Here is a 23,775-nt window from a genome sequence, read left to right as displayed (position 1 = left end):
CTTGAAATCTAAACATGTGATAGGGAACAATCAAATTGAGCCTTATAAAATGGAAAAACTAAAATTTTGAGTAGTAAACAGTATTGTAGTTCCTGGGGTAATTTAAATTCTAGCCGCCGCCGCCGCCGCCGCCGGCTGTACCCCAAATCCCTCGCCGCCGGCTGCACCTCCTCAAATCCTAGCCTCCCCGAACCTCTCACCCGCCCCTGCGCTCTATTCCTCGGCTCGCCAACCACTGATATTGCCATTATTCGGGGCGGCCGCGCTGCCTCAACCTTCTTGGCTTTCTCGTCCGGGACATGGTACCACCACCAATCTGGAGTCCACTCGGCCAAATCAATCCCCTACGCCTCTCCGCTTCCTCCGCCATGTCCACCCACCAAGAGTGCGCAAGAGTGAAGACCATGGCGGGATGACGGCCATGAGTTCCGCGGCGCTCTTCTCCGTCCACCCCTCTGCCCACGACGATGATAGCCTCTGGATGGACTAGCAGCCGCCACAGAAGCACCCGCTCCGCCGCGGCCGTATCCTCCATCAGATGCTCCAGTGCGTCGTCCAACACTCCGGCGCATACCCAAGCCCCAAATGGCGCTCGAGTTCATCGGATAAGGCCTCAACCTCAATGGTCTCCGCTGGCTCCGATCCACGGGCGCTGCATGTGTAATCTATTTCCTATGATGTACATACCTGGGCTGATTTGCGTGCTGGATGTGTGTGCAGCCGAAGCCGATGGACAGGGGCACAGGGCCGCGGCGGTTAGTGGCGAGAAGCTCGTCCATTTTTTTTCGAAAAGGGGTTCTTCCCGGCCTCTGCATCAGAGTGATGTGATGCATACGGCCATAAGAAGAAGCTCGTCCATGACGCACTTTATTTGAGCCTCCCTAATTAAACCTCACTTTATTTGGCTTATTATAATCTCCCTTCAAATTTTGCTGGTGGTGCCAGAAACGAATCCTCTTTTTTTTAGAAAAGGAGGATGACCCCCGGCCTCTGCATCTGGGAGATGCATACGGCCACTTTATTAATTATTCTCGAGGACCTTACAAAGTATTACAAACAATATACCTGAATCCACCATCTTCGTAACATATGCTGCTACTCTTATCCATATGATGAAGGGATGCTAGCTGGGCCACTACCCAAACCACTCACCTAAACCTAACATCAAAAGCCGGAAGCCCCAGCCGAGCCACATACCGGGACTGGGGCACAATCCGGTCAGACGCACTCTTGTGTCGTCGCCGCCATCTTCCACAGGTCCGTCTTCAGATTATATTGAGTCTTCTACCTTGTGAAGGCCACTTCTGCCATCGACATCACCATGACGCCAGACAGCTACCTCCTCCTGCGCGAGTCCATCTCCGCGCATCGGACGCCGAGCCTCCACAGCGCCATGCCGCCGAACTCCGCCGCCATCAATGAGTGAGATGAAGTACCGCTCCACCACGGCAAGTACAAGGTGAGGAAGGGCGAGGTCGCCGTCGGAGACACGGGCGGACGATAAGCACCGCAGTCACGAGACATGCCCGGAGCTGCGACGCGGTAGATCAGACGGGCCGCCATCAGGATCCAGACAATCTCGCCATGCACGCCCAGCATCCCCATGCCCAAGTCGGCGCCTTCAAGAAGGTGACGACGCTATGGCGCCGCCGCCGCGTAACCACCGGGGCGGGTTTTCACCCGGGCGCAGGGGAAGGGGGAAGCAGGGGAGGTTTAGCCTCGGCGCCGCCACCAAGGAGGGAATGGCGTCCGGGACGCCATCGACGCCGTGACCGCCACCGGCGGCCAAGGGTTTCCCCCGGCCAAGCACCCTGCCGCCACCTCCGAACCAGCCACAACGTCAGCAGGCGCGTGCACGCCGGAGATCCAGGCCGGCCGGAGGTCATACATCACGAGCAGACCAGATCGCCTCCGATCTGACGAGGGGAGCCCGAGGCCTCCCCGCACCATGACCAGTGCCCACCGGGACCTCGCTACCCGCGCAGCCGAGGGGATCCGGCCTACCTCACCGACGAGCACTCCCCGCTGCCGGAGGAGCGCCGTCCGCACCAGCGAGGCCGCCGCCTCAGATCCGCCGCGAAGAACGCCGCGCCGCCACCGGCCCGCGCGCTCCAGTGACGTGCCGCCCCGGCCAGCAGGCCGCGCCGCCCCGCACACTAGCGCGCGCCACCCGACGCGCCGGCCGCCGAGCTCCGCCGCCACGCCCGAAGAAGCAGCCCCCCGCGGCCCCTGTTCCAGGCGAGGAAACGAGATCCCGCCGCCGCCGGCACCGCGCGGGCTTTGCCCGGCGGCGGCGGCGGGAGGAGAGGGAGGAGGTGGGGGCTGGGTTCGGCGGCGGCTAGGGTTGGGCGCCCGGGTCGCCCGCGGGGGGGGGGGGGGGGGGGGGGGGCGACACGGGGCGGGCGTGTTCCCGTTCAGTTTCTTAAAATGGGGGAGAATTTCACTTCCCCGGCCTCTGCACCAACTAGGGATGCATACGGCCATTTTAGTATGAGTACCAAGATAAACATGGTCCTCAGAATTTTTTAAATGAGTATCAAGATATTTTTTGATGAGTGGTTCCACCACACACCAAACTTGATTCTCAATAAATGGGGGAAAACCCCTGTGCATCACCTGTCAATTCTAGGAATCGAACTCGGGTCGTTAGGTTGCACAACCGCATGCCCAACCACTGAGCCAAGGCTCTCTTTGCAGAAACGAATCCTCTGCCAATATCGATTAATGTTTCTTAGTGCTTCGATTGCAGGGGGACTTGATGAACTACGGCTGCGGGGGCAGCTACGGCACTTGTATCCTGAGGTACTCACTCTCCTATTCAACTAACAGACTGCATCATGTGCAGCTGTAAACGGCAACGGTGATATGAATTGTTACTGAGATCAGAGCGTGATGCCCTGAAACCTTGTACGCAGATAATTGATGGAAACGAGCTCCTGAATGAAAGGAAAGGACAGACACTGAGAAAGGTATGCATCAATTCATTCAATCCACATCTTGGTGGACCAATGCTAAGTTGCCAACAGTTAAACATGGTGATTAGGCATAGTACACATGGTTTGATCGTTTGAGAAATTAAGTGGCATTAATTTCCTTATGCTTGCTAGCGGCGGCGACGGTCTACTCCGGCGGCCGGCATGTATGCAGAACCTGACGGTTCTTACCGCTTGCTCAATCACCGGTTAATCAAACCGAGGAGAAGAAACATTTATGCCCCAGTCGGCCCACAGGTGCATTAGAAAGAGAACGTTTTTCTGTAGGCCGAGCTACCTGGTACCCTATATTAGGGCCGTCCAGAATGGACTGTTTGCATTGAAATATGTGCAAAAGTTTTAAAATTTACAGCTCTGCCAGGACGATCAACGCTTAATAGCATGCTGTTGTTCACGATATGAAAGGACATCTGCCCCTGGTCCGTCTCTCCCTCACATGCAGCCTCTGACAAAGTCTTTTACCTCATGTCTTCTCTCTCTCACATGCAGATGAATTGACAGCCCCTAGGCCCCATGAAGGTCTGCAGACCATGCAACGAATCACTGCCTGGAGCACCTCATGGAAGAGCATGGGAAGCCAACGATACTATATTAAAGGCAGTCCCGTACAGAAATGCTCATCTCCGCATGCAAAATTTTAATACAGAGCTGCGGTGTGCATGCTTAGTTAATACGTAGGAGATAAATAAAAACAAAGTGACAGAGAGAGAAAAAGTTGCATGCAGTATTGACATAGAGAAAAAAGTTGCATGCAGGGTTGACAGAGAGAGAAAGGATGAGAGTAAAGACGGGCTGACAAGCAGCGAGGCAACAAGCGTCCAAAAAAGTGGACCCCTAAGGACTAGCATGCAGGCCTATATCGACATCATATCACTATTCACATACGCGACTGAACCCTGCTAATTACTTTGGACAAGTCAGAAGCACAGCCTCGTGTAGCACAAATCACAACGTGAGCGGACGGTATGGATAGAGGGTCTTGTGGAGCTCGGGCTAGGCTGGAACTTTCCGCATTAGAAAGGGGATCATGTGATATTTGTGATGTTCTCGCACTAGTTGGATGCAAGTGACATGTGTTCTTCAACTTATAAATTTCTCTTATCTCAGGTTTGATCTTCTAATTGAATGGGTGGAAGGATTTGTGATGTGCTTAGATCGATAATCTAATTAAGCAATACATGTTTATAATTTTTTAGAAATGCACATATAAGTTTGGTTAGTATCTCTTCACCTGCTCGACGAAGCTTGGATTCGCCTTCTTGTGTGCTTTTATCAGGAATAGTGTAATTACTAATTATTCCAACCGGCAGCAGCGTTCTAGATGATCCAGGTGTGATTCCTCATATTAAAGTGATCCAGCAACACTCTAGATGGTTTCCCCAAAGATGATGCCTCCTCGAGGTCCACTTCTCTGCCGCCCCCAGCTCTGGTATAGTATGAAAATCCTATGAATAAATCTGAAGTTTACTATTTGATGCTTATATTTGTTGGTGCAGTAGTCCTTTTTGCAGGCCCACTCCTGGAGGATTTTGCTCAATTCTTCCATTTAGTCGAATGATTTGTCAATACTTCTCTGAATACATATGATGCTTAATATTAAATGTACCGATGGATCTAATTACGACTTCTGAGTGCATAATGTTTAACATGTAACCATTCATAATCTTTAAATGGTTAAGTAAGGCAAGAGCTTCTGACTAACCAAATTGATTTATATATCGTAAATATCCTAACAAAGAAAATGTTGATTCTACTTCTGTCATCATATGAACATTTAGCCTACATTCAAACTATAGATTTGTTAGGAGATAATTCCTCAGTCGACGATGACAAACTAGATAGATATCTATTGTACCAGTAGAGCGTGAATGTATGACCCCAAACACCTTTGACCCTTCTCCGTTACTCCTCCATTCCATAATTCTTGTCGTGATTTTAGTTCGGATTTGATCTAAACCAGCAAAAATTATGGAACGGAGGGAGTACTAGATAGTTGCATACGTTTATCTCTGGTAGCTATGAAAGATATGATGGGCACACCTCGACAAAGCACCGTATATCTCTAAGCCATATCCGTACTACCTGCACCTAATAAAATATCATATACATGAATATACTATATCTTGATGATTTTCATAATAGACTATACTAACACGTAAGTTGGTTGCGACACCATGAATTTCTCTTCAAAAAGCTATGAACTACGGTATAAATATTAAGATCTCTATACTCCAGGGAAAATGCAGTGAAGTTTTTATCTACTCAAGAATATGAAGTTCTTATACCACTCTAGAATATGACCAGCAAAGGGGGTCCTTTTAGACTTCATAAATACAGCAGCAGCATAAAGCATGACAAGGTGCTCTTGCAGATCTTCGTACTTTTGCTCTCCTGTACTGCTGATCAATACTACTCGTAACATGAATTGCAGTTGTTTTGTTCAGGTAGTGAGGCTATTTTCCTGGTACTTAGACTCTGTGCATGTTGTATCCAGTTGAGAATATTTAGTAGTGGGTAGAATTTGTGTTGAGGCGAAATTTCTTTCGAGGTGTCCATATCCTTGATTAGCGCAGGCATGTTTTGGGAGAGGCATCGTGGACAAAGAACCCTTTTCTGTAGTTCAAATTTGACTTAAATACTAATACTTTACCGAGAAACACCATCCCAAAGGACAGGCACCGAATGTGTTCTTGAATTAATTCACAGGCTGAGAACGTCTTCACCCAAATTTTATACTTCAAGCGTACTGTGAAATATGTGGGAGAACCATGACTCACTTTGAGTCAACCATTGCCTTCTCTGCAGTGCGTATTTTAGTTCTTTTCATTTTTCAAGTCTTTGTTAGTGTTTCCATGATAACAATTTCTATCTTCCACCATCGAATATAGAGTCTGATTTGTGTTTATAACTGTAAAGCAGTTCGCTACCTTTTTGCTAGGTGCAGGCTGCTATCGAAGTTAAGGCCTCAGTCATCATTTGCTTCACCTCATTTCGACGTGCGGCAAGGTAGAACGAAAATAGTATTGCTTCGCGTAGGCTTACAGTTTAATGCAAATTAATTCATACACTATCTGTACAAGCCAATTACTTTTGTCTACAGGAGAACTGCCAAGTACAAGCCCACCATTCCTATTACTTTTGTTGTCATTCCACGTCTAAAACCAAACCAATTGATGAATTGAGGTAGACCTCCAATGGTGCATCCAAAGTATGTGAACAACCATTTTCTTTGTAACCTTTTTGGTTCTTCCATATGTAGTTTATATAGCTAATGATTCAAAACTAGCATGTTGATCTTCAACTTCTGAAAGAACTTTAGGCTAAAGTTTTTGTGTAATCCTAAACCTAACATCAAACCATGCTGACCAATTATGCAAGCATTTGCCTTATAGAAAAAGGTACTTCGTTTAGCAATTAACCTTTATCATTTTCTAACAAAATACACTTTATTGTTTGCGTTGATAGAACATCCTTGCGGCGGCTGCACCTGTTCTACTCTAGGCTTGCCGCCGCAAGTGGTGTGTCTCGCTTAGTTAGTTAGTTACTGAATTGTTTTTGATCGATTCTCCATGTCTGGTTGAGATCAATGTGAATTAATTGATTTTGATCTTTGTTGCAGGGGGTCTAGAATGTGAAGAACCTACAAGGTGGCTACCTCCTTGTTTTGGAGCCTCCTCTAGTCCTTTCTAGTTCTAGTTGGTCCTAATTGATCTAATTAGAGATAGACCTAGATCCTCTTATCCTCATAATTAGAAGCCCAGTGTGTTTATAATCTCCTCCATCTAATTCTTCGGGGACGATTAGCTCTGGACGGTGAAGCGCTGACGGATCGTGAACACCGTATGCTTGCAACTCGTAGAGAGGCTGTGCTTTCGGTCTTCCGTTCGAGAGACTGTTCATGGACGGTTTGTGTAATCATTCATCTACAGTTTGAGGGACTCCAAGTATGATCCATACTAACTCGTCTTCTTCCGCTGCAACTCAAAGTCGGTAACGATCTGATCCAAACTATTCATTGCATCTTTGTAGTGTTCCTGGTTGATCATAGAGAGAATCTTTTTTTATTTTCTACTACATTACTCAACACTAAGTATGCACCTTGCACTTCCACAATTAGTTTGCTTGCAGCGAATTGAAATATATTGCCACAATGTTTATACGGATGCCCTTTATGCATCCATATTATGAAAGTTTAGTGCCCATACTTAGAGCCTAAATCCTGCTTTTGTGTTTATACTCTTAAAGATCCATGCATTTTAGCGGTTGGAGCTTGCAACACAAAGCTCATACGATACCTGAAATAATTTTAGTTCTTGCTTGGACAGTAACTTGTGGGCGCTGACATCGGACCGAGGCTCCAGATCATGCATACATATGGAATATGTACAATGCTGAATTTCATTGTGCTTGTTCAATTTCTGAATGTACTCCAATGCAGGTCACCTTCTTAAAGAGTGGAAATCATTGTAGGATTTTTTTTGGATTAATGGGGCTTATATATCTGCTGAAAGAGTTGGCAACCGTTGTAGGTTTTTTGAGTTCACATGGCTTATCTTCTCAAATCTGGTACTGGTAGAACTTGCACTTTGTACCTCCATATTGTGAGATGAACTTTCACTGAAACGAGAGACAAGTGAGTAGATCAAGTTAGTGCTAAATAACAATTTCACACAAAAACAAAGGAACAAAAGTAGGAGAGAAATATCTTACACTAGTTCACAGAAGTTCTGCTTTGGTGGCATGTCCAGTTCATTTAAGCTTCTCTCAAACATTTCCAGAACTCGTGTTATAGTAGGGCGATACATAGGTAATACCTGTATGCACCACAGGCCAATTAATGTCATCTTTCTAGCTATCTCCGTAGTTTCACTTGTCACATCACATGCCTGTAAACCTTCATCTTGTGAAAAGTGGTCATAAATCCAATCTGGGAAATACTTTTCACTGGATTTTTCAACAATTGATTTTACATTTCTCCTGCCTCCAACCATCTCCAACAACATCATTCCATAACTATAAACATCTGACTTTGTTGAAACCACTCCGAAGGTTCTAGAATGAACTTCTGGGGCAATGAATCCAATTGTTCCTCTAGCACCACCAGTCATTGAAACTTTACTCTCTTTCGTATGACACAATTTAGCGAGACCAAAATCAGCAATTTTGGGGCTAAAATCACTGTCCAGAAGGATATTTTGAGGCTTGATATCGAAATGGATGATGCGTGTATTACAGCTATAGTGCAAGTATTGGAGGCCATGAGCAATCCCGAGTGCTATTTCATAGAGCCTCTCCCATCCTAAAACTTCTTTGGGGTTCTCTGAATAAAGGAACTTATCCAAGGAACTGTTCGACATGTATTCATATATAAGAGCTCGTTTTGATCCCTCCAAACAAAACCCAAATAAGGTAACAACATTAACATGTGATGTCCTGCCAATGCTCATAACCTCATTCACAAACTCGCCCCCATTTCCTTTGGAGTCATGCAAGAATTTCACAGCAACTAAACGACCATCATGAAGTCTTCCTTTGAAAACCACACCGTAACCACCTTTTCCAAGTTCATTGCTGCGAGAAAATGTTATCTTCATTACATCGGAGTACATGTATCGTTTTGGAGCTAGGGATCCATAGGATGCTATCATGGCCTCGTAATTATTTTCACTGTTTCTGCTAGACTTGTTGCAAAGGATAAACCATAGTCTTCTCCCTTTTCTGCGCCATGTCAGCATATAAATACATGGGAATAGCAAGGTTGCAGCTGCTGCTGTCGAAGAAAGCATATGTTACTTCCTTGCATAAACTAATTAAAGGCTGTAGTATAGTAATTATGATTTGCAAGACCAAAGGTAGTTTAAATTTCCCTTTATGCAAGATTGCATGGTGGCAAAAATATCAACAAAGCTAAATTCCATAAATTCTAGTAGTACGTGCAAACTGGGAGTTGCTTCTCTGGAATTTTAGTTTAGAATCAATTTTCAATGATTACAGGCATGGTAAATTTTTGAAGTTACTATTTCATCATAGAAAAACACTATTAGTGGACCATTGGTATTTAAATCGTCACATATGAAAAGATGACAAAAGTTTTTAGCATACCTATTAGCATAATCTTCATGACGGCCCTCTTGCTACCTGGAACAAAACATCGCATTTATGAGTAAACACTGTGTCATCCAATAGTACTACATTGGTTCATTATTTTGCCAACTGGACCATATTGCAAGGCATTGAAGGACAATAGAACATGAACTACATATGTGACTTTCTTTTGATCGAATACAGTTTTGACAAAAAAAAAAATCTCTCACTTATTTTTTGAAGAATTCATATCTCGCTAGTCATCATTTAAAATGTATTCCATCTTGCCTGAAGCTGGGGACTCGGCAACAATGCCAGGCGATATCAATCATCTAAGTGAGTAAGATTGTTTTGTTGACGCGTTTGATTTGGTAACACAACCAATAAATCGAGGTGCATAAACAACCAATAAAATTGTTTTGTTGACGCGTTTGATGCAGAGGCAGGGGCTAATCCTCCTTTTTTCTTTTTCGGAAAGAAGAAAAAGGGTTTTCAAGGCTTAAACTCTTTTCGGGGCAGAGGCAGGTAGCTAGCTGACTGACCTCTCGTAGGAGCAGCAGTAGCAGCCGTGGGTGCTGGAGCTGGCGCCGGTTCAGCCGCCTGCTTGGTCTGTTGCAACATGGCGCTGCCAATGTAGAACGGGGACACTTGGTACCTCAAAGTGCAGCGAGGACCAGCGATGCTGGCGCCCTCCAAATCCAAGTGGGGGAACGTGGTCCACCACTTGCCCACGAGGCGTTGCAGGCAGTTTCGGCACTGCGCCGGCGACAGGTCCGGTGCGCACTGCGCCGCCGAGTACATATTGCGGTCAGGCCCTACCCATTGCCCCGTGGCGAAGAGCCTGGAGGAGTTGTCCACAGCATACTGCACCGTGGCGGTGAGAAAGCCGGTGACCGCCTGTTGGTAGGCATGGACGTCGGTGCTGATTCTGTCGGCGCCGGTAAGGAGATCTACCTCGCCGGAGTTGCCGGTGGGGTCGAGAAAGTCGTGGTCGTCGGATAGACGGACGTAGCACGGGCTGTAGTACAAGGCCACGTCCATACTGCGGTTGCAGGCTGTGACCGCGTCCCGCATGGCCCTGCTGACGCAGTCGTAGCAGTCGGGGGCGCTGACGTCGCCACGGCAGAGAACCAGGGCCCAGGCAGTGTCCGGCGCAGCGCCGAGGGCGCCGGAGGCGAATCGGGAGGGCGAGTTGGAGGCGTTGGAGCGGAGGATGCGGAGGAGGTATACGAGGTTGCTCTCGTATGTGCTGCCTGCCGAGTAGTTGCCTTGGCCTGTGCCGCAGTTTGCCCACGTCGTCTGTGCTGCGGCGAGCGGAACGAGCGCAAGGAGGAGCAGGAGAGCGTGAATGTGAATGGGCATGGGCATGGCGGCCGGGCGGGAAGAATGAAGAAATCGCTTCTTCTCCCAGCCTCATAAGAAGAAGGGCATCCCTAGCTAGCTTAATTTAGCGCTCTGCTACGTACGTACTCCTACTTCATTCAACTTTTTTTGTTTGTCCCTTGAGCTTTCTTTTGTTATACTATATGTTTTCGTCTCCTTGTTACATTTACATGCATGCAATGCAACCGGCCGGCGGCCGGCCGTCGACTCTGCTGAGTCGACTATTACGAGGTAGGCCGTTTTTCTCGATCAAATACTAGGTACCAGCTGCCTCATCTATCTTTCAACAACGATCGACGTTGCACCTTATAATTCAAAAAATGTATGCATAGTTTGTGTAGTTGGTTGCCGTCTAGTACGTCTTGCCATTTGTCACATGTCCAAGCCGTCTTCTCTTAGCCGACCGATGCTCTTTACAAAATCCTTTTTTATTTTCGAAAAGGAGGACATACCCCCGGCCTCTGCATCAAAACGATACATGCAGCCATTTTATTAAAAAGTTCATCAAATAAAGGTCCACAGTGCAGTACAATTCACAGAAGGAGCACAAAAAGCAAAAGAAATAGACCAAGCCACAACTGGTAATGAACAGGATCAGACGACTAGGCATCTATCCTATTAGTAAACCGTCATCCAAACCGGTTGTAAATAGCCCGTGCTACCGTCTCCCATCGGTTGCACACAGTAACCAAAAGCTCCCTGAAGTCCGTATGAGTGAGTAACAACCACGTACATATCCAAGCGGACGCTCTGTAGATAACCTGCAAGAAATTTAAAATATCATGTCTGTTAAAGATCATATCATTCCTTCAATTTTATATAGCCCAGAAAAGTGTGCATATTTCTATCCGAATACGTCCCACAGTAACTGATTCCAGTCCAGTAAGCCATGTCCCAAATAACATGTCGATGCTAACTGGAGGGCTTATGTTAAAGGCTATATGAATCGTACACCATAGAAGCTTAGCGAGAGGGCAATCGATAAAAAGATATTTTATTGTTTCATCAGTATCACAGAAACAACAACGTGAATTGCCTACCCAACTGCGCCTAAGCAGATTATCTTTGGTGGGAATCGCTTGCTTATGGACGAACCACATGAATATCTTGATTCTCAACGGAACTTTAATTTTCCAAATATGAATAGATCTCGGGATTGGGTCAGAATCAATCAGATCCAAGTACAAAGATTTTACCATGAAAGCCCCGTTCTTCGTGAGTTTCCAGTACTGCCTCCTCCTTCTTTGATAACAATGTTATTGTTCCAAAGTTAAGGTGGAAAAGCTGTAGGTCGTCATTAAAGAATTCATGGAACATTGGAATGAGATCAGCCTTAATGATGTGCCAGTATTTCTTGTAGAATTCTGCCGGGAACCCATCTGGTCCAGGTGCCTTATTATGCTTCATCTGGGATACGACCTCAAACACCTCTTTTTCCGTAAATGGCGCAGATAAAATCTCATTTTCGTCTGTCCTTAGCTGAGGTATGTCCCTGACTGCGTTCTCGTCATCCTTTCCACTCATTACTTTTTGTTGTTGTTGTGAAAAGGCCTTGCCACTCAATACGATCGAGTTAGCAGCCTATCACATGTCATTATTTGTTAGACTATAAGTATCATACTACTTTTAAATGTTTGAGTTTTTTGCAGGGTAAATTAGTTTTATTCCATTACGATAGGGTTATGGTCGAGAGACAAAAGTTCCCCAATAAAAAGTGGTCCTCTATGTAGCCACACAATAGTGTTGTGCTCAGTACAGCTGTATAATGCTAGTCAATCTGCAACCCTCTTTTGCTCTTATGTAGGGAAGCCGACAAATTGCACCTAAGATTGGATAGTAACCTCCTTTATAGCATTGTGTGCTTATGTTGTATTTTCTTAAAAGTTGGAGAAGATGCCATACTGCTTCCATATAGAGTATTTATGCATTTTCATGCTTATTACACCAATGTACGCAGTGTTGATAATAAGAATCTTACCGAACTAAGTGTAATTTTTCTGCTTAACCTTTGTGCATAACATCACCTATCAAGTCAGTCATGTGTGTTACATACCAAATATTACAGCAGAGGAGATTTAAAATTACCATATGTACGTACGTATGTATGTAGAAAAACACACAAGAAGCACTCAAGATGATCTAATTAGTCTCACAGGTTCAGTTATTATGCACAACTCTGGAAAACATATACTTCCTCCGTTCCTAAATATTTGTCTTTTTAGAGATTTCAAATGGACTACCACATACGGATGTGTATAGAAATATTTTAGAGTGTAGATTCACTCATTTTACTCCGTATGTAGTCACTTGTTGAATCTCTAGAAAAACAAATATTTAGAAATGGAGGGAGTATATGCTTCTCTGCCACAAATGCAGAGATCTGTATATTTTGGTAAACAACTAGGCAGGTGTTGTATTTGCAAAATCTTATCTTCTGTTTCACAAGAACCTGCAACTGGCTTGCTTGCTGGGAGCAGCTAACTGAACATATTTCTTTCATATCTCTATACAGTACCAGTGGCTACTTGAAGATTGAGTGCTATACATTGACAGAATTTCAGCTCATACAGATAGGGTAAAGCTACCAACATAATCTGCTAAGAAAAATCTTATCTCATATGTATGGCAGAACGTAAAAGTTTAGAATTTGCAGATTTAATAAACTGATAACATCCGCGTATTGTTGAACACAACAAAAATGCGCTTACCATATACAAGTTTTTTTAGTCTAGGTAGCTTATAACTTTTCCCTTAAAAAAGGTAGCTTGTCGGACATGGAGTATTTGATCCCGAGCTCATATGCTCCCGCATGAACAGTACAATCCAAAAAATAGTAAAAAAATTCAAACAAATTTGAATTTTTTTTGTGATGGACATTGATAAATTTTTTAACTGCGTGCAAAATTTCAGGTCAAAATGACATTCGTGGAGGTCTGGGCAAAAATAAAAAAACGATGGTCCAAAAATATTGCTTCTATATATTTAAATGACGTGCGAAGCACGTACAAATTTACTAGTTAAAAAGGTTCAGGAATTCAAAAGAGTTCCTAATTTCAAAAATGCTCGCCAAAAGAAAAATGTCCACTAGTTTCAACAATATTCATGAATTCAACATATCCTCGAGAATTTGAAAAAAATAATTCAAAACTCCAAAAGTTGTTCTCGCATTTAAAAAAATTCATAAATTTGAATAAAAGTTCCAGATTTCAAAAAAATGTTCACAAAATTTAACAAATGTTCTTGGATTTATTTTTTTGAAAAAATGTTCATGAATTTTTTAGAAGAAAAAATAGAAAAGAAGAAAAGAAAAACTAAAGAAAGCCACTAGTAAAAACACAAAATAGGAAAAAAAAAAGGTCTATAATATTAGGTTTTCTCTTTTCTATTATGAGAAAATAACCGGGGTGGCAATGCCACTGTGAGAGGCACATTTTGACTTTGCAGCCCTATTCGGCCCTTCCCAATCTTGCAGTGCCACACCTTGGACTACCACCTCTCAGGCCAGAGATGACTCCTTACCATATCACATATACTTGATACAAATTCCTTACCAAATCTTGATACAGATTCGGTTCCGTTAGTCTACTCCAAGTAGAAATTGTTTAGTCAATAATCTTATCTTACCTGATAATAAAGGGGCTATTGTTTCTGGCGGTACGTCACCATAATTACCCTCAAAGTTGCCATAAATTACCCATGATGCCACCCATAAGTAAATAAAAACAGTTCGGTTTTATTTTAACATCGACCCGGGTTCCGTTGTTCTTATATACTGATACACTCCCATAACATGTGCACCTAAGCAACGCAATGGCTAGGACCTCCACCCTCCTCATGGGAGATCAGGTTTGATCTGGGTTCCTACCCTTTTTCTCACCTTTTCTCAACAAGCGCGCCTCCTCCTCCCGCCCGCTTTTTTCTCTCCTTTTCTCAACAAGCGTGCCACCTCCTCCCGTCTGCTGTAATGGGTCGCATATTACAACTGTTTCTGAATTCAAAAAACATTCCGAAATCAATAAAAGGATCATGATTTAAAAAAAATGGTCGCATATTATAAAAAAATCATGACTTTAGATAAATGTTCATGAAATAAAAAATGTCATGATTTTTCAAAAAAACCAAGTATTCAAAAAATATTCAGGAATTAAAAAAAATGACCTTGTAATTTTAGAATATGTTGACAAAAAATAAAATAGATCCATAAATAATGAACAAAATGAACCGTCGCTTACGTGGAGGTTTTATTAGGGGATCTGTAGAGGTCGTTTTATGACTTTATTTAGTCCATCGCGTTCGGTAAAAAAAGGTTTGCGTGTCTTGTACAATGTTGAGCCCCCTAAAAATTGACTCAAATCCCTATGGGTTAGTTTTTGTAACCTATAAAAAAATGACTAAATTTATATTTTGCCTCCATACACAGCTACGTTTATTCTGGTACCACATTACTGATTATGATAGACACCGCTACGCTAGGTCAAGGCGAGACACATCATTGATCAGTCTAGATCAGGCAGGGTCCATCAATGCAATTTGCTCAGCCAAAAAATATTTTGTTGTGGCGCATTAGGAAATTAAGTCGTGATGAAACCATCACATTTTCAGTTCTCGAAATGGCTTTTTAAAAGTCCCTTATCTCATCATGACATCACTCAGACATAGTTTGTGAAATGACATTTTAAAAGTCCTTATCTCATCCTGGCATTTGATTTAGACTTTTTTTTTAATATCCACCACACTTACATAATCTAATAGTTTTTCTCCCGTTGCAACGCATGGGCATATTTACTACTCCCTCCGTCCCAAAATTCTTGTTTTAGATTTGTCTAAATACGGATGCTTGATACATCCGTATTTAGACAAATCTAAAACAAGAATTTTGGGACGGAGGGAGTAGTAATAAACAAATAAACAAGCAAACCTGCTCATACCTTGAGACCTAGAGAAAACATCAACTAACGGGACCGAATCTGTTTCTATATGCTTCTCTCTCTCATCCATGAGAGGAGTCAACTGTGCTTAGTCTTTCCCTCGCCTATTCAAGTCATAAGAGAGAGCGTTTGGATCACTAAAGTACAGAGGGAGTACATAGTAACAAGGCACACCCCTTCATGTGCTAGTCTGAATATTTTGGTCAACACCCCCCATCTCTCCATGTCTTGTTCCATTCACAAACATACTAGTAGTACAAGATAGGGAACAACAACTTTTTATTATTACCGCATAAAAGTACCTAAACTTTTCTGCAGAGCGTCCCTACACACTACTACTCAATTAGTACTATCTCAGTAAGCAGCAGAGGAGATTTGAAAGGACCATATGTACGTACGTATGTACAAAAACACACAAGAAACACTCATGATGATCAAATTACTCTGACAGGTTAAGTTACGCAAAACAAAGATTCGTGTATTTTGGTAAACATTATTATTTTTTAACTAGGCAGACGTTGTATTTACAAAATCTTGTCTTGTGCTTCTGCCCATACTAGTACAGTATGCAGTGAATTTGCAACTCTGTAGCTAAGATGCGGTGGAGTTGCCAGCACGAAACATATAAAGAAATTGTTTTGGATGGACCTGTCCTACAGTAACTGAATTCAGTCAACTGAAAGGCTCATATATTTCAACAGATTCAGTCATTGGAGCCTGTCAACCACAAGGTACAGAAAAAAAAAAGCATGTTTTGTTTTGGGCACTCTCAAGACTGCTCCAAGCTGTTTCTCAAGATTGCTCCGGCCGCCTGTCAATACGTTTAATTACTTAGAGCAAACATATATACTCATATATTCGAATTTCAGAGGGCCGGCCAATGATCTTCATAACAACCACAAAAAACAATAGTTTATCATGCTCTATTGTTTTGGCCAAAAAAAAAATGATCAATTCTCTTTAACTGCAGCATCTGAATCTGAATGCCAATGGCACATGGTAGGTACTCTCTTCAAATCTAACTGAACCGTGCTGTGATTCGCTTCTTCAAAGTACCTTTCTTCAGTGAAGCTTTGGCCGTGCTCCTGTCCTGACAGTAAGTAATTCAGGTTCCAGAGAGAAAAGCTTCAACTTTGGCGTATGTATATATGTTCAGAAGACAGAAAGTTGGGTTTGAAACCCTACATATATGATGTCCTATTAATTTTAAATAGATCTACAAGTGTTTACAAGATCTATTAATTCAAGCTGACAACTGACAAGAAACAGGGACTTACCAGCTGCTAACTTATTCAGAATGACTTCCATTCCTGCTGCTAACTGCGGCACTCAATGATGCGTACTGGCTGAAACCATCATTCTGCAATACGCCCATCATGCTATAACTCAAGTTTGTGGGCATCAGCTCAGGGAGGGGCGTCTCACCGTCGAGGTATTGCATGACTTGCCGCATACTGGGCCTTACATTGCCGAACGGATGCGCACACAACAATCCCAGCTTTAACGCCAGATGTACCTCGTCGGGGTTGCAGTTGCTGCCTCGTAGCCTCCTGTCCAGCGTGTCTGTGAGCGACCCTTTGCGCCAATGCTCCACAACCCAGTCAATCATTATCTCCGAACCGTCATCCTCTTCCTGACCGTTGTCAATAATTGGCCTTTGTCCGCAAGTTACCTCAAGGAAGAAAATGCCAAATGCGTACACATCTGTTAGAGGCGTTGCCTTACCGGTGCGCGCCAGCTCCGGAGCGAAGTACCCCATGGTGCTGACAACACGCGTTGTTTGTGGATCGGTGCCATGGTCATACAACCTTGAAAGGCCAAAGTCACCTAGACCTAGGCGTCCATTCATTTCACTATCGAGAAGCACATTGCTTGCTTTGATGTCTCGATGGATGACAACTTTCTCCAACCTCTCATCAAGGTAGAATAAGCCGGATGCAACGCCTTTGATGATTTCAAATCTCCGAGCCCAATCTAGAGTGATTTCAAATCCTCCCCCAGTTCTTGATGATGTAAGTACTGGTCAAGACTACCATTTGACATATAGTCATAGACCAATAGAAGTTCACCTTTTCTCCTACAATAACCCAGTAACTGGACTATGTTGCGGTGGCGGATACGGCCCATACTAACAATCTCGGCGATGAACTCCTTTATCCCCTGCTTTGACTCGTGGGACACCCTCTTCACCGCAACCTCCAGTTTAGAGACCGGAAGCACGCCTTTATACGCCTTCCCAAATCCTCCATGGCCAAGTAGGTTCTTTTCTTACCATGAAATCCTTGAGTAGCATGGAATAAATCCTTGTAGGAGAAGGAAGGGGTGTGGCCCATACTCATCCTCCCAATCTTCGTGTAGCTCGGCATACCTCCTTCGCCTCCGCACCAATAGAATTATATATAGTTGTTCCAACAAGAAAGATGAATGTGGCAGTGGCTATTGGTAGGATGATCTGCATAAATTTGGGCTGAGGTTTGGGGCCAATCCGAGGTAGCTTTGGCAGCTTGGTGATGTCAATGTCTGGTGCAGGACGGTTTATGCCCAAGCTCCAGCCAAGCACACAATACAGTGAGTATCGGACCAGTTGAAGCCGAGAATCCGAGGTAGGACTGATCTTGTAATACTGTTGAGAGGCCGTTGTACGTGGTTGAAACTAGTCGCCTCCACGGTTTGGCTACCTTGAGGGGGGCCAAGGTCACACTGATCTAAGTGGTATCTCTATCATAATCTACCCACACTTGCATTTCCTTGCGGCTAACGAGGGACAAGTTGTTGAAGACGCCGTTGCTCTTGTCATCATAGAAGCCAGACGGTCGGGCTTCAGTGGAGGTGAGGCTATTGATGTCGATGCCGACATGGTTGTCATCGACGTCGCCGAACTCTGTATTTTGGCTGCTATCAAGCTCGACTGCACATATCTGGTTGCTTGGCTTGCCATTGCTTGTTTTGTTGAGGAGGCTCAGGTTTGAGAGTGTTGTGCACCCGAGAAATCCTTGGTGGGAGATATCAAGAAAGTCATGCCATCAGTACATTGATCGGAGTAGACACGGACCATGCCGACCACGAATGTGATGGAGAAGAATTGCACCGCCCCGTTGGCGACTTGCGGAATCGCCATGGGGTTGGGTAGAAAGCATGGTCCTTGAGGTGAAGAGTGTCATTGGTGAGCTTGAGAACCCCATCTGGTGTAACCGTGGCTGTGCCATCAAGGGTGATGTCGGTACCGCCCGAGAAGCCCGAGTATAAATGGGGATTTTTGGTCTAGCTACTCTAGAAGTTATTTGCAGCCCATGACTAGTGGCCTCGACGGTTTTGCTACCTTGAGGGGAGCCAAGGTCACAGATATCTGAGTGGTATCTCCATTGTTGAACATATTATGGGGTTGCGCAGAAGGCATGACCCTTGAGGTGAAGAGTGCCATCGGTGAGCTTGAGAACCCCATCTGGTGTAACCGTGGCTGTGCCATCAAGGGTGAGGTCGGTACCGCCCGAGAAGCCCGAGTAGACAAATTGGTCGTCCTCCTCATTGGTGGCAGTGGTAGTGGTGAAGGATGCAAGGTTTAGGGCAAGGGAGAGAAGGATGTGCAATTGTAAAGAGAAACCAAGGGTGGATCGGTGCTCCATGTTAGCTGGCACATGTGCAACTCTAAAGGAGATGTCATTGTCTGGAGCTGTTAGTAACTTACTCCCTCCGTTCGCGAATAAGTGTACATCTAACCTTTGTTTTCGGTCAAAGTTTTGAAACTTTGACTAACTTTCAAGGGAAAAGTAGTAGCATTTATGACGCTAAATTAGTATCAGTAGATTTGTTTTGAAATGTACTTTCATAATGTACCAATTTGATGTCATATATGCTATTACTTTTTTCTATAAAGTTGGTCAAAATTTTAAAACTTTGACTTAAGACATTTAGAAGTACACTTATTCGCGGACGGAGGGAGTACGTAGTATATACTACTTGTATAGCAGCCGGCCATTACTTGAGTGTACAAGTCATTGTCTATTTTTTGCCTGGAACAGTTGACTTGAGCACCAACCGCTGTTCAAGACGGTATTCTCGCGTTGGAGATTGGCTTGGTCGCCCTTGGCTTATGATGTGATGTGTATTTGAATACGTACTCCGCCATATTTTGATTATCAAATAATAATTCAATAATAAATGAGCAGAATAATCATTTGTGTGGGATGTTATGATGGTTTAACAAATGAGCAGAATAATTCTAGGCGGCTTCCCAACTAGCCATCAGCTTTAATATAAACCAGATTGATTGACTGATTGCTTCTTCTACTCTTTATATGTAAACCAGGTCGGGCTCCGGCTGCTATACCTATACATATACATGAGACCAGACCAGCTGGGCATATGTTGTTGTCCCAGATAAGAATAAGATAATTTTCCAGGGTATTTTATACCACAGCTTCATCCCAAAAAAATTCTAGTACAATCTTCTCCATAGTCATACAGTACACACAATAATACTTATACAGCTAGCACTGAAGTAAGTAGTAGTATTTCAGCAAGCAGCAGAGAAGGTTTCAAAGAAGTATATATGACGCCACAACCGCATGGCTCCCCCGACCTCTCTCCCCCGAGGTGGCGGCGCCGCGCCGCCCCCGGGGAGTTCCCGTCCACACCGCCCTCAGCCCTCCCCCTCCATCGCCTCCCACTACCGCCGCCGTCGCTGAGGACACCGCGGGGCGAAGCCCTTGTGGTGAGGCGGCAGCGGCGGCGCAGTCCTCGGCCGGCGGTAACACGTGGGGGCAGCGACGTCCATCTCCCTCCTCCTCCAACGGCAGTGCGCAGCGGGTTGGCGGTGGCCAGGAGATTTCCGGCGGCCGCTGGCGGATGAGATTTTGGCTGCGATGAGATCCGATCTACGCCCGAGGGGATTAGATCGAGATCCACTGCGGCTGCTCCTCGTCTCGACAACGTCAAGAGGAGACCCCCCCTTGGGTAATCTTTGCGGCACGAGGACGTTCGGGTCTCTTGGCCCGGGCATGGTGGTGGTGGCCGCCTTCTCCATCGAAGGCGGTTGGCCAGGCTGGTAGTGACGGATCTTGGATCCCACTATTAGCACCGGCGGCGAGTTGGGGAGACATAGTCGCTGGTGGAAACCGAGCCGACTCCGGTCATGGCGGGCGATGGCGGCGTCTACGTCGTTACCTTGATGAAGGCATCGTCAAGCAACTATCGTCAACCTGCGGATCGGACGATGGCGGCGTTGTTGTGCCGTGCTCCCTCTAGGGGACATCGTTTGTGGAGCGGCGCCAGATGGAAGAGGCGTGAGGTGTTGTGGCGTGCCTTCTCTTGCGTCGACGACGGCGGGTCTCGGCGGCATGGAGCAGCGGAGTCTCGGCGCTGGACATGGCGTGATGGCCTCCTGCAGGGCGGTGGCGTTGTCTGGCGCCATGGTGGCGTCGACAGCTGGCCTGGCAAGGTGGTGGAGCGGCGTGGTATCTATCGCGTCATCGACGACTGGTCTCGGTGGCGTGGCGCAGCGGGGTCTCGCCGACAAATGTGTGACGATGGACGCGCGCAGGGAGGTGGCACTGTCTGGCGTCATGGTGGCGTCGACCACAGCTAGACGGGGCAAGGTAGATGCAGCAGTACAACACTGAAGATGGATTGGTGGCAGGTGGCTGCGGCGGCCTCATACCCGGCAGGCATCCTGGTTGAGGAGTGCGTCGGATTGATGGGTGCCCCATACCCGGCAGGCGTCCTGGTTGGGGTCTTAGGTGTTAAGTTTGGCTGCGAGGTCTGTTTGGTATTAGGCCTAGACTATCAGCATCCCTTCATCAACTGGATAGGAGTAGCGACAGATGTTGCCTAAACGGTGACTTTTGTCTTATTGTTTGTATGACTTTGTAAGGTCTTGTGTGAATAATTAATAAAGTGGCTACATGCATCGTCCAGATGCAGAGGCCTGGGGTCCTCCTCCTTTTCTAAAAAAACAACCGCAACGATGAAGAGACGCTGTCTCCTAGGTCGCCTCCATTGCTTCCACATCATCTGTGCCACCTCGGAAACCCGAATCACGCTAGCGCCATCAACAATGAGCTTGAGATCCTCTTCTGTCAGCTCCGATCTGGCCTCAACCAATCTGGCAAGAGACTTGAATCACGGGAAGAAGCCAGCATACATGCCTCCAACTAATCGGCTAGAAAATCTACTAGAGTTTGTGACTTGATAGCTTTTTTCGCCTTGAACTTGATATTTTTTCGATAAAGGACATTTCATTGAATAGATATATCGAGGTGATACAATCGCATCGAAAGAAAGCCGGCCTCTGCATAGCTAGATGCACACAGCCAAAAAGTCGAGAGTGCCCTAAGAATAAAAATAATTCGGTACAAATCGAAGCAAATAAATCATATCGAGGCTAAGGTGCGGTATATCCTATCCGTAGATCACAGGCCATCCATGGGAGTAGAAAACCTCCCTGGCCGAACGCTCCAGCCGTGTAGACGCCATCATAAAAAGATCCCTGTCCTCCGGCCTCTGCAGGATAGATGAAGTACGGAGCCATCGTGTACAAATATGAATAACCTGCATAGAAGATGAGACACATTTGTTATTAAAGATCACATCATTCCTGGTAAGCCACAATGCCCAGCATAAGGCCGCCGCTCCCACGAGAATGTGTGCAGAAAATTGTTTATCAATACCCCGCAACCAGTTGCCGAACATATTCCGTGCATTACGTGGTGGGTATAAATTAGAAGCTACTTGAACTATGGCCCAAACTGCCCGAGCGAATTTGCACTCAGAGAATAAGTGTCTAATAGTCTCGTCATGTTGGCAAAAGACACATGTCTTAGAACCATGCCAGTTTTGTTGTGCCAGATTATCTCTAGTTAGGATGACTCCTCTATGTTGAAACCAGAGGAAAATCTTCACTCTTAGAGGAATTTTGAGCTTTCATAATTTCCTGTTATCAACTGGAACATCACAATGAACCATTGCATCATACATGGATTTGACCGAAAATTTGCCATTCTGATGCAAGTTCCATCGAAAGACATCCGGCTCACCTCACAGTTGAATGTCCTCCAGACGAGTGAGTAATTCATTCCATGCTGCCAGGCGAGGGCCAAGGAGGTCCCTACGGAAAGAAATATCAGGGTTTTGTTGTCCTAAAACTTGTTTGATCGTGACAAATTTATGTCTGACAATCCTGTACAAGCTCGGATATTGCACCATTAGTGGGTTGTTCCCTAGCCAGGTACCTTCCCAGAATCGAACCTGAGAACCATCCCTAACCGAAAAGGTCCCAAATTGGAAAAAGAATTCCTTGGCCTTCATCATGCCACTCCAAAAATGTGAATCCCCGGGTTTCCAATGAACTTGAGAAATGGCATTGGATCCCACATACTTATTGCAAATGATCTCTTGCCATACCCCATTCTTAGAGAGTAGTTTGTAAACCCACTTGCTGAGAAGAGCAATATTTTTTATCTCAAGGTCGTGAATTCCTAGCCCCCCTTGACTTTTAGGTCTGCATAATACGCTCCACCTAGCCAGTCTATATTTCTTGGATTCATTATCGCACTGCCAAAAAAATCTGGATCTAAAGTAATCTAGTCGCTGGAGAACCCCTTTCGGTAGGTGGAAGAATGACAACATATATAGAACCATGTTGCTTAGGACAGAATTGATCAAGATCAAACGTCCCCCGTAAGACAAGAGCTTGGCCTTCCAACTGGCAAGACGTTTCTCAAGTCTCTCTTCCACATGCTTCCACTCAGCGATAGTTAAACGCCGATAGTGTATGGGAATACCCAGATATCGAATCAGAAACTGCCCGCGCTGACATCCAAAAATCTCAGCATACTCAGGTGCTGATTCTGCAGCATCGCCAAAGCAAAAGAGTTCGCGTTTATGAAAATTGATTTTGAGACCAGAAAGTTCCTCAAAAGCACATAGGAGCAACTTGAGATTTCTAGCCTTGTCTAGATCGTGATCCAAGAAAAGGATAGTGTCATCCGCGTATTGTAGAATAGATAGACCATCTTCTACCAAGTGTGGAATGACGCCACTGATTTGACCGTCCAGCTTAGCCCGCTCAACAAGGGTAGCTAGCATGTCGGCCACAATGTTAAACAAAATAGGAGAGGCGGGGTCCCCTTGGCGAAGCCTCTTCCTTGTCTGAAAATAGTTGCCAACGTCATCATTTACTTTTATGGCCACACTGCCTCCAGAAACAAAGCTCTCTACCCAACGACACCATTTTGGTGAAAACCCCTTCATGCGCAAAGTTTGCAACAGAAAGGGCCACTTAACTTTATCGTAGGCTTTTTCAAAATCTATTTTAAGAATGACACCATTCAACTTTTTTCGGTGAAGCTCATGTACAGTTTTGTGCAGGACGACCACTCCATCTAATATGT

The 23,775-nt window shown here is 45.1% G+C and overlaps 1 protein-coding gene and 1 pseudogene across 1 annotated transcript; both read right to left on the bottom strand.

The window, feature by feature from the left end:
* Positions 1 to 7,158: 7,158 nt before the first annotated feature.
* Positions 7,159 to 10,445, bottom strand: LOC109737339 (cysteine-rich receptor-like protein kinase 6). The gene is made up of 3 exons (XM_073502862.1): positions 9,620 to 10,445; positions 9,096 to 9,131; positions 7,159 to 8,763 (listed from the first exon to the last, which is right to left on the bottom strand). The coding sequence occupies exons 1-3, from the start codon at positions 10,443 to 10,445 to the stop codon at positions 7,700 to 7,702; spliced, it is 1,926 nt and encodes a 641-aa protein (XP_073358963.1). The 3' UTR covers positions 7,159 to 7,699.
* Positions 10,446 to 16,676: 6,231 nt separating this feature from the next.
* Positions 16,677 to 19,011, bottom strand: LOC109737340 (L-type lectin-domain containing receptor kinase SIT2-like; annotated as a pseudogene).
* Positions 19,012 to 23,775: the final 4,764 nt, after the last annotated feature.

Source organism: Aegilops tauschii, chromosome 7 (assembly GCF_002575655.3).
Source record: "Aegilops tauschii subsp. strangulata cultivar AL8/78 chromosome 7, Aet v6.0, whole genome shotgun sequence".
Lineage (NCBI taxonomy): Eukaryota > Viridiplantae > Streptophyta > Magnoliopsida > Poales > Poaceae > Aegilops > Aegilops tauschii.
The sequence above is the reverse complement of the archived record's forward strand: the minus strand, read 5'-3'. Positions and strand labels throughout refer to the sequence as shown.

Coding starts and splice junctions, on each gene's coding strand:
- LOC109737339 (XM_073502862.1), bottom strand. CDS start 10,445: ATGCCCATGCCCATTCACATTCACGCTCTCCTGCTCCTCCTTGCGCTC. Junction 9,132..9,619: donor TACTGCTGCTCCTACGAGAG/GTCAGTCAGCTA, acceptor GTTTTGTTCCAG/GTAGCAAGAGGGCCGTCATG. Junction 8,764..9,095: donor CATGAAGATTATGCTAATAG/GTATGCTAAAAA, acceptor TTTCTTCGACAG/CAGCAGCTGCAACCTTGCTA.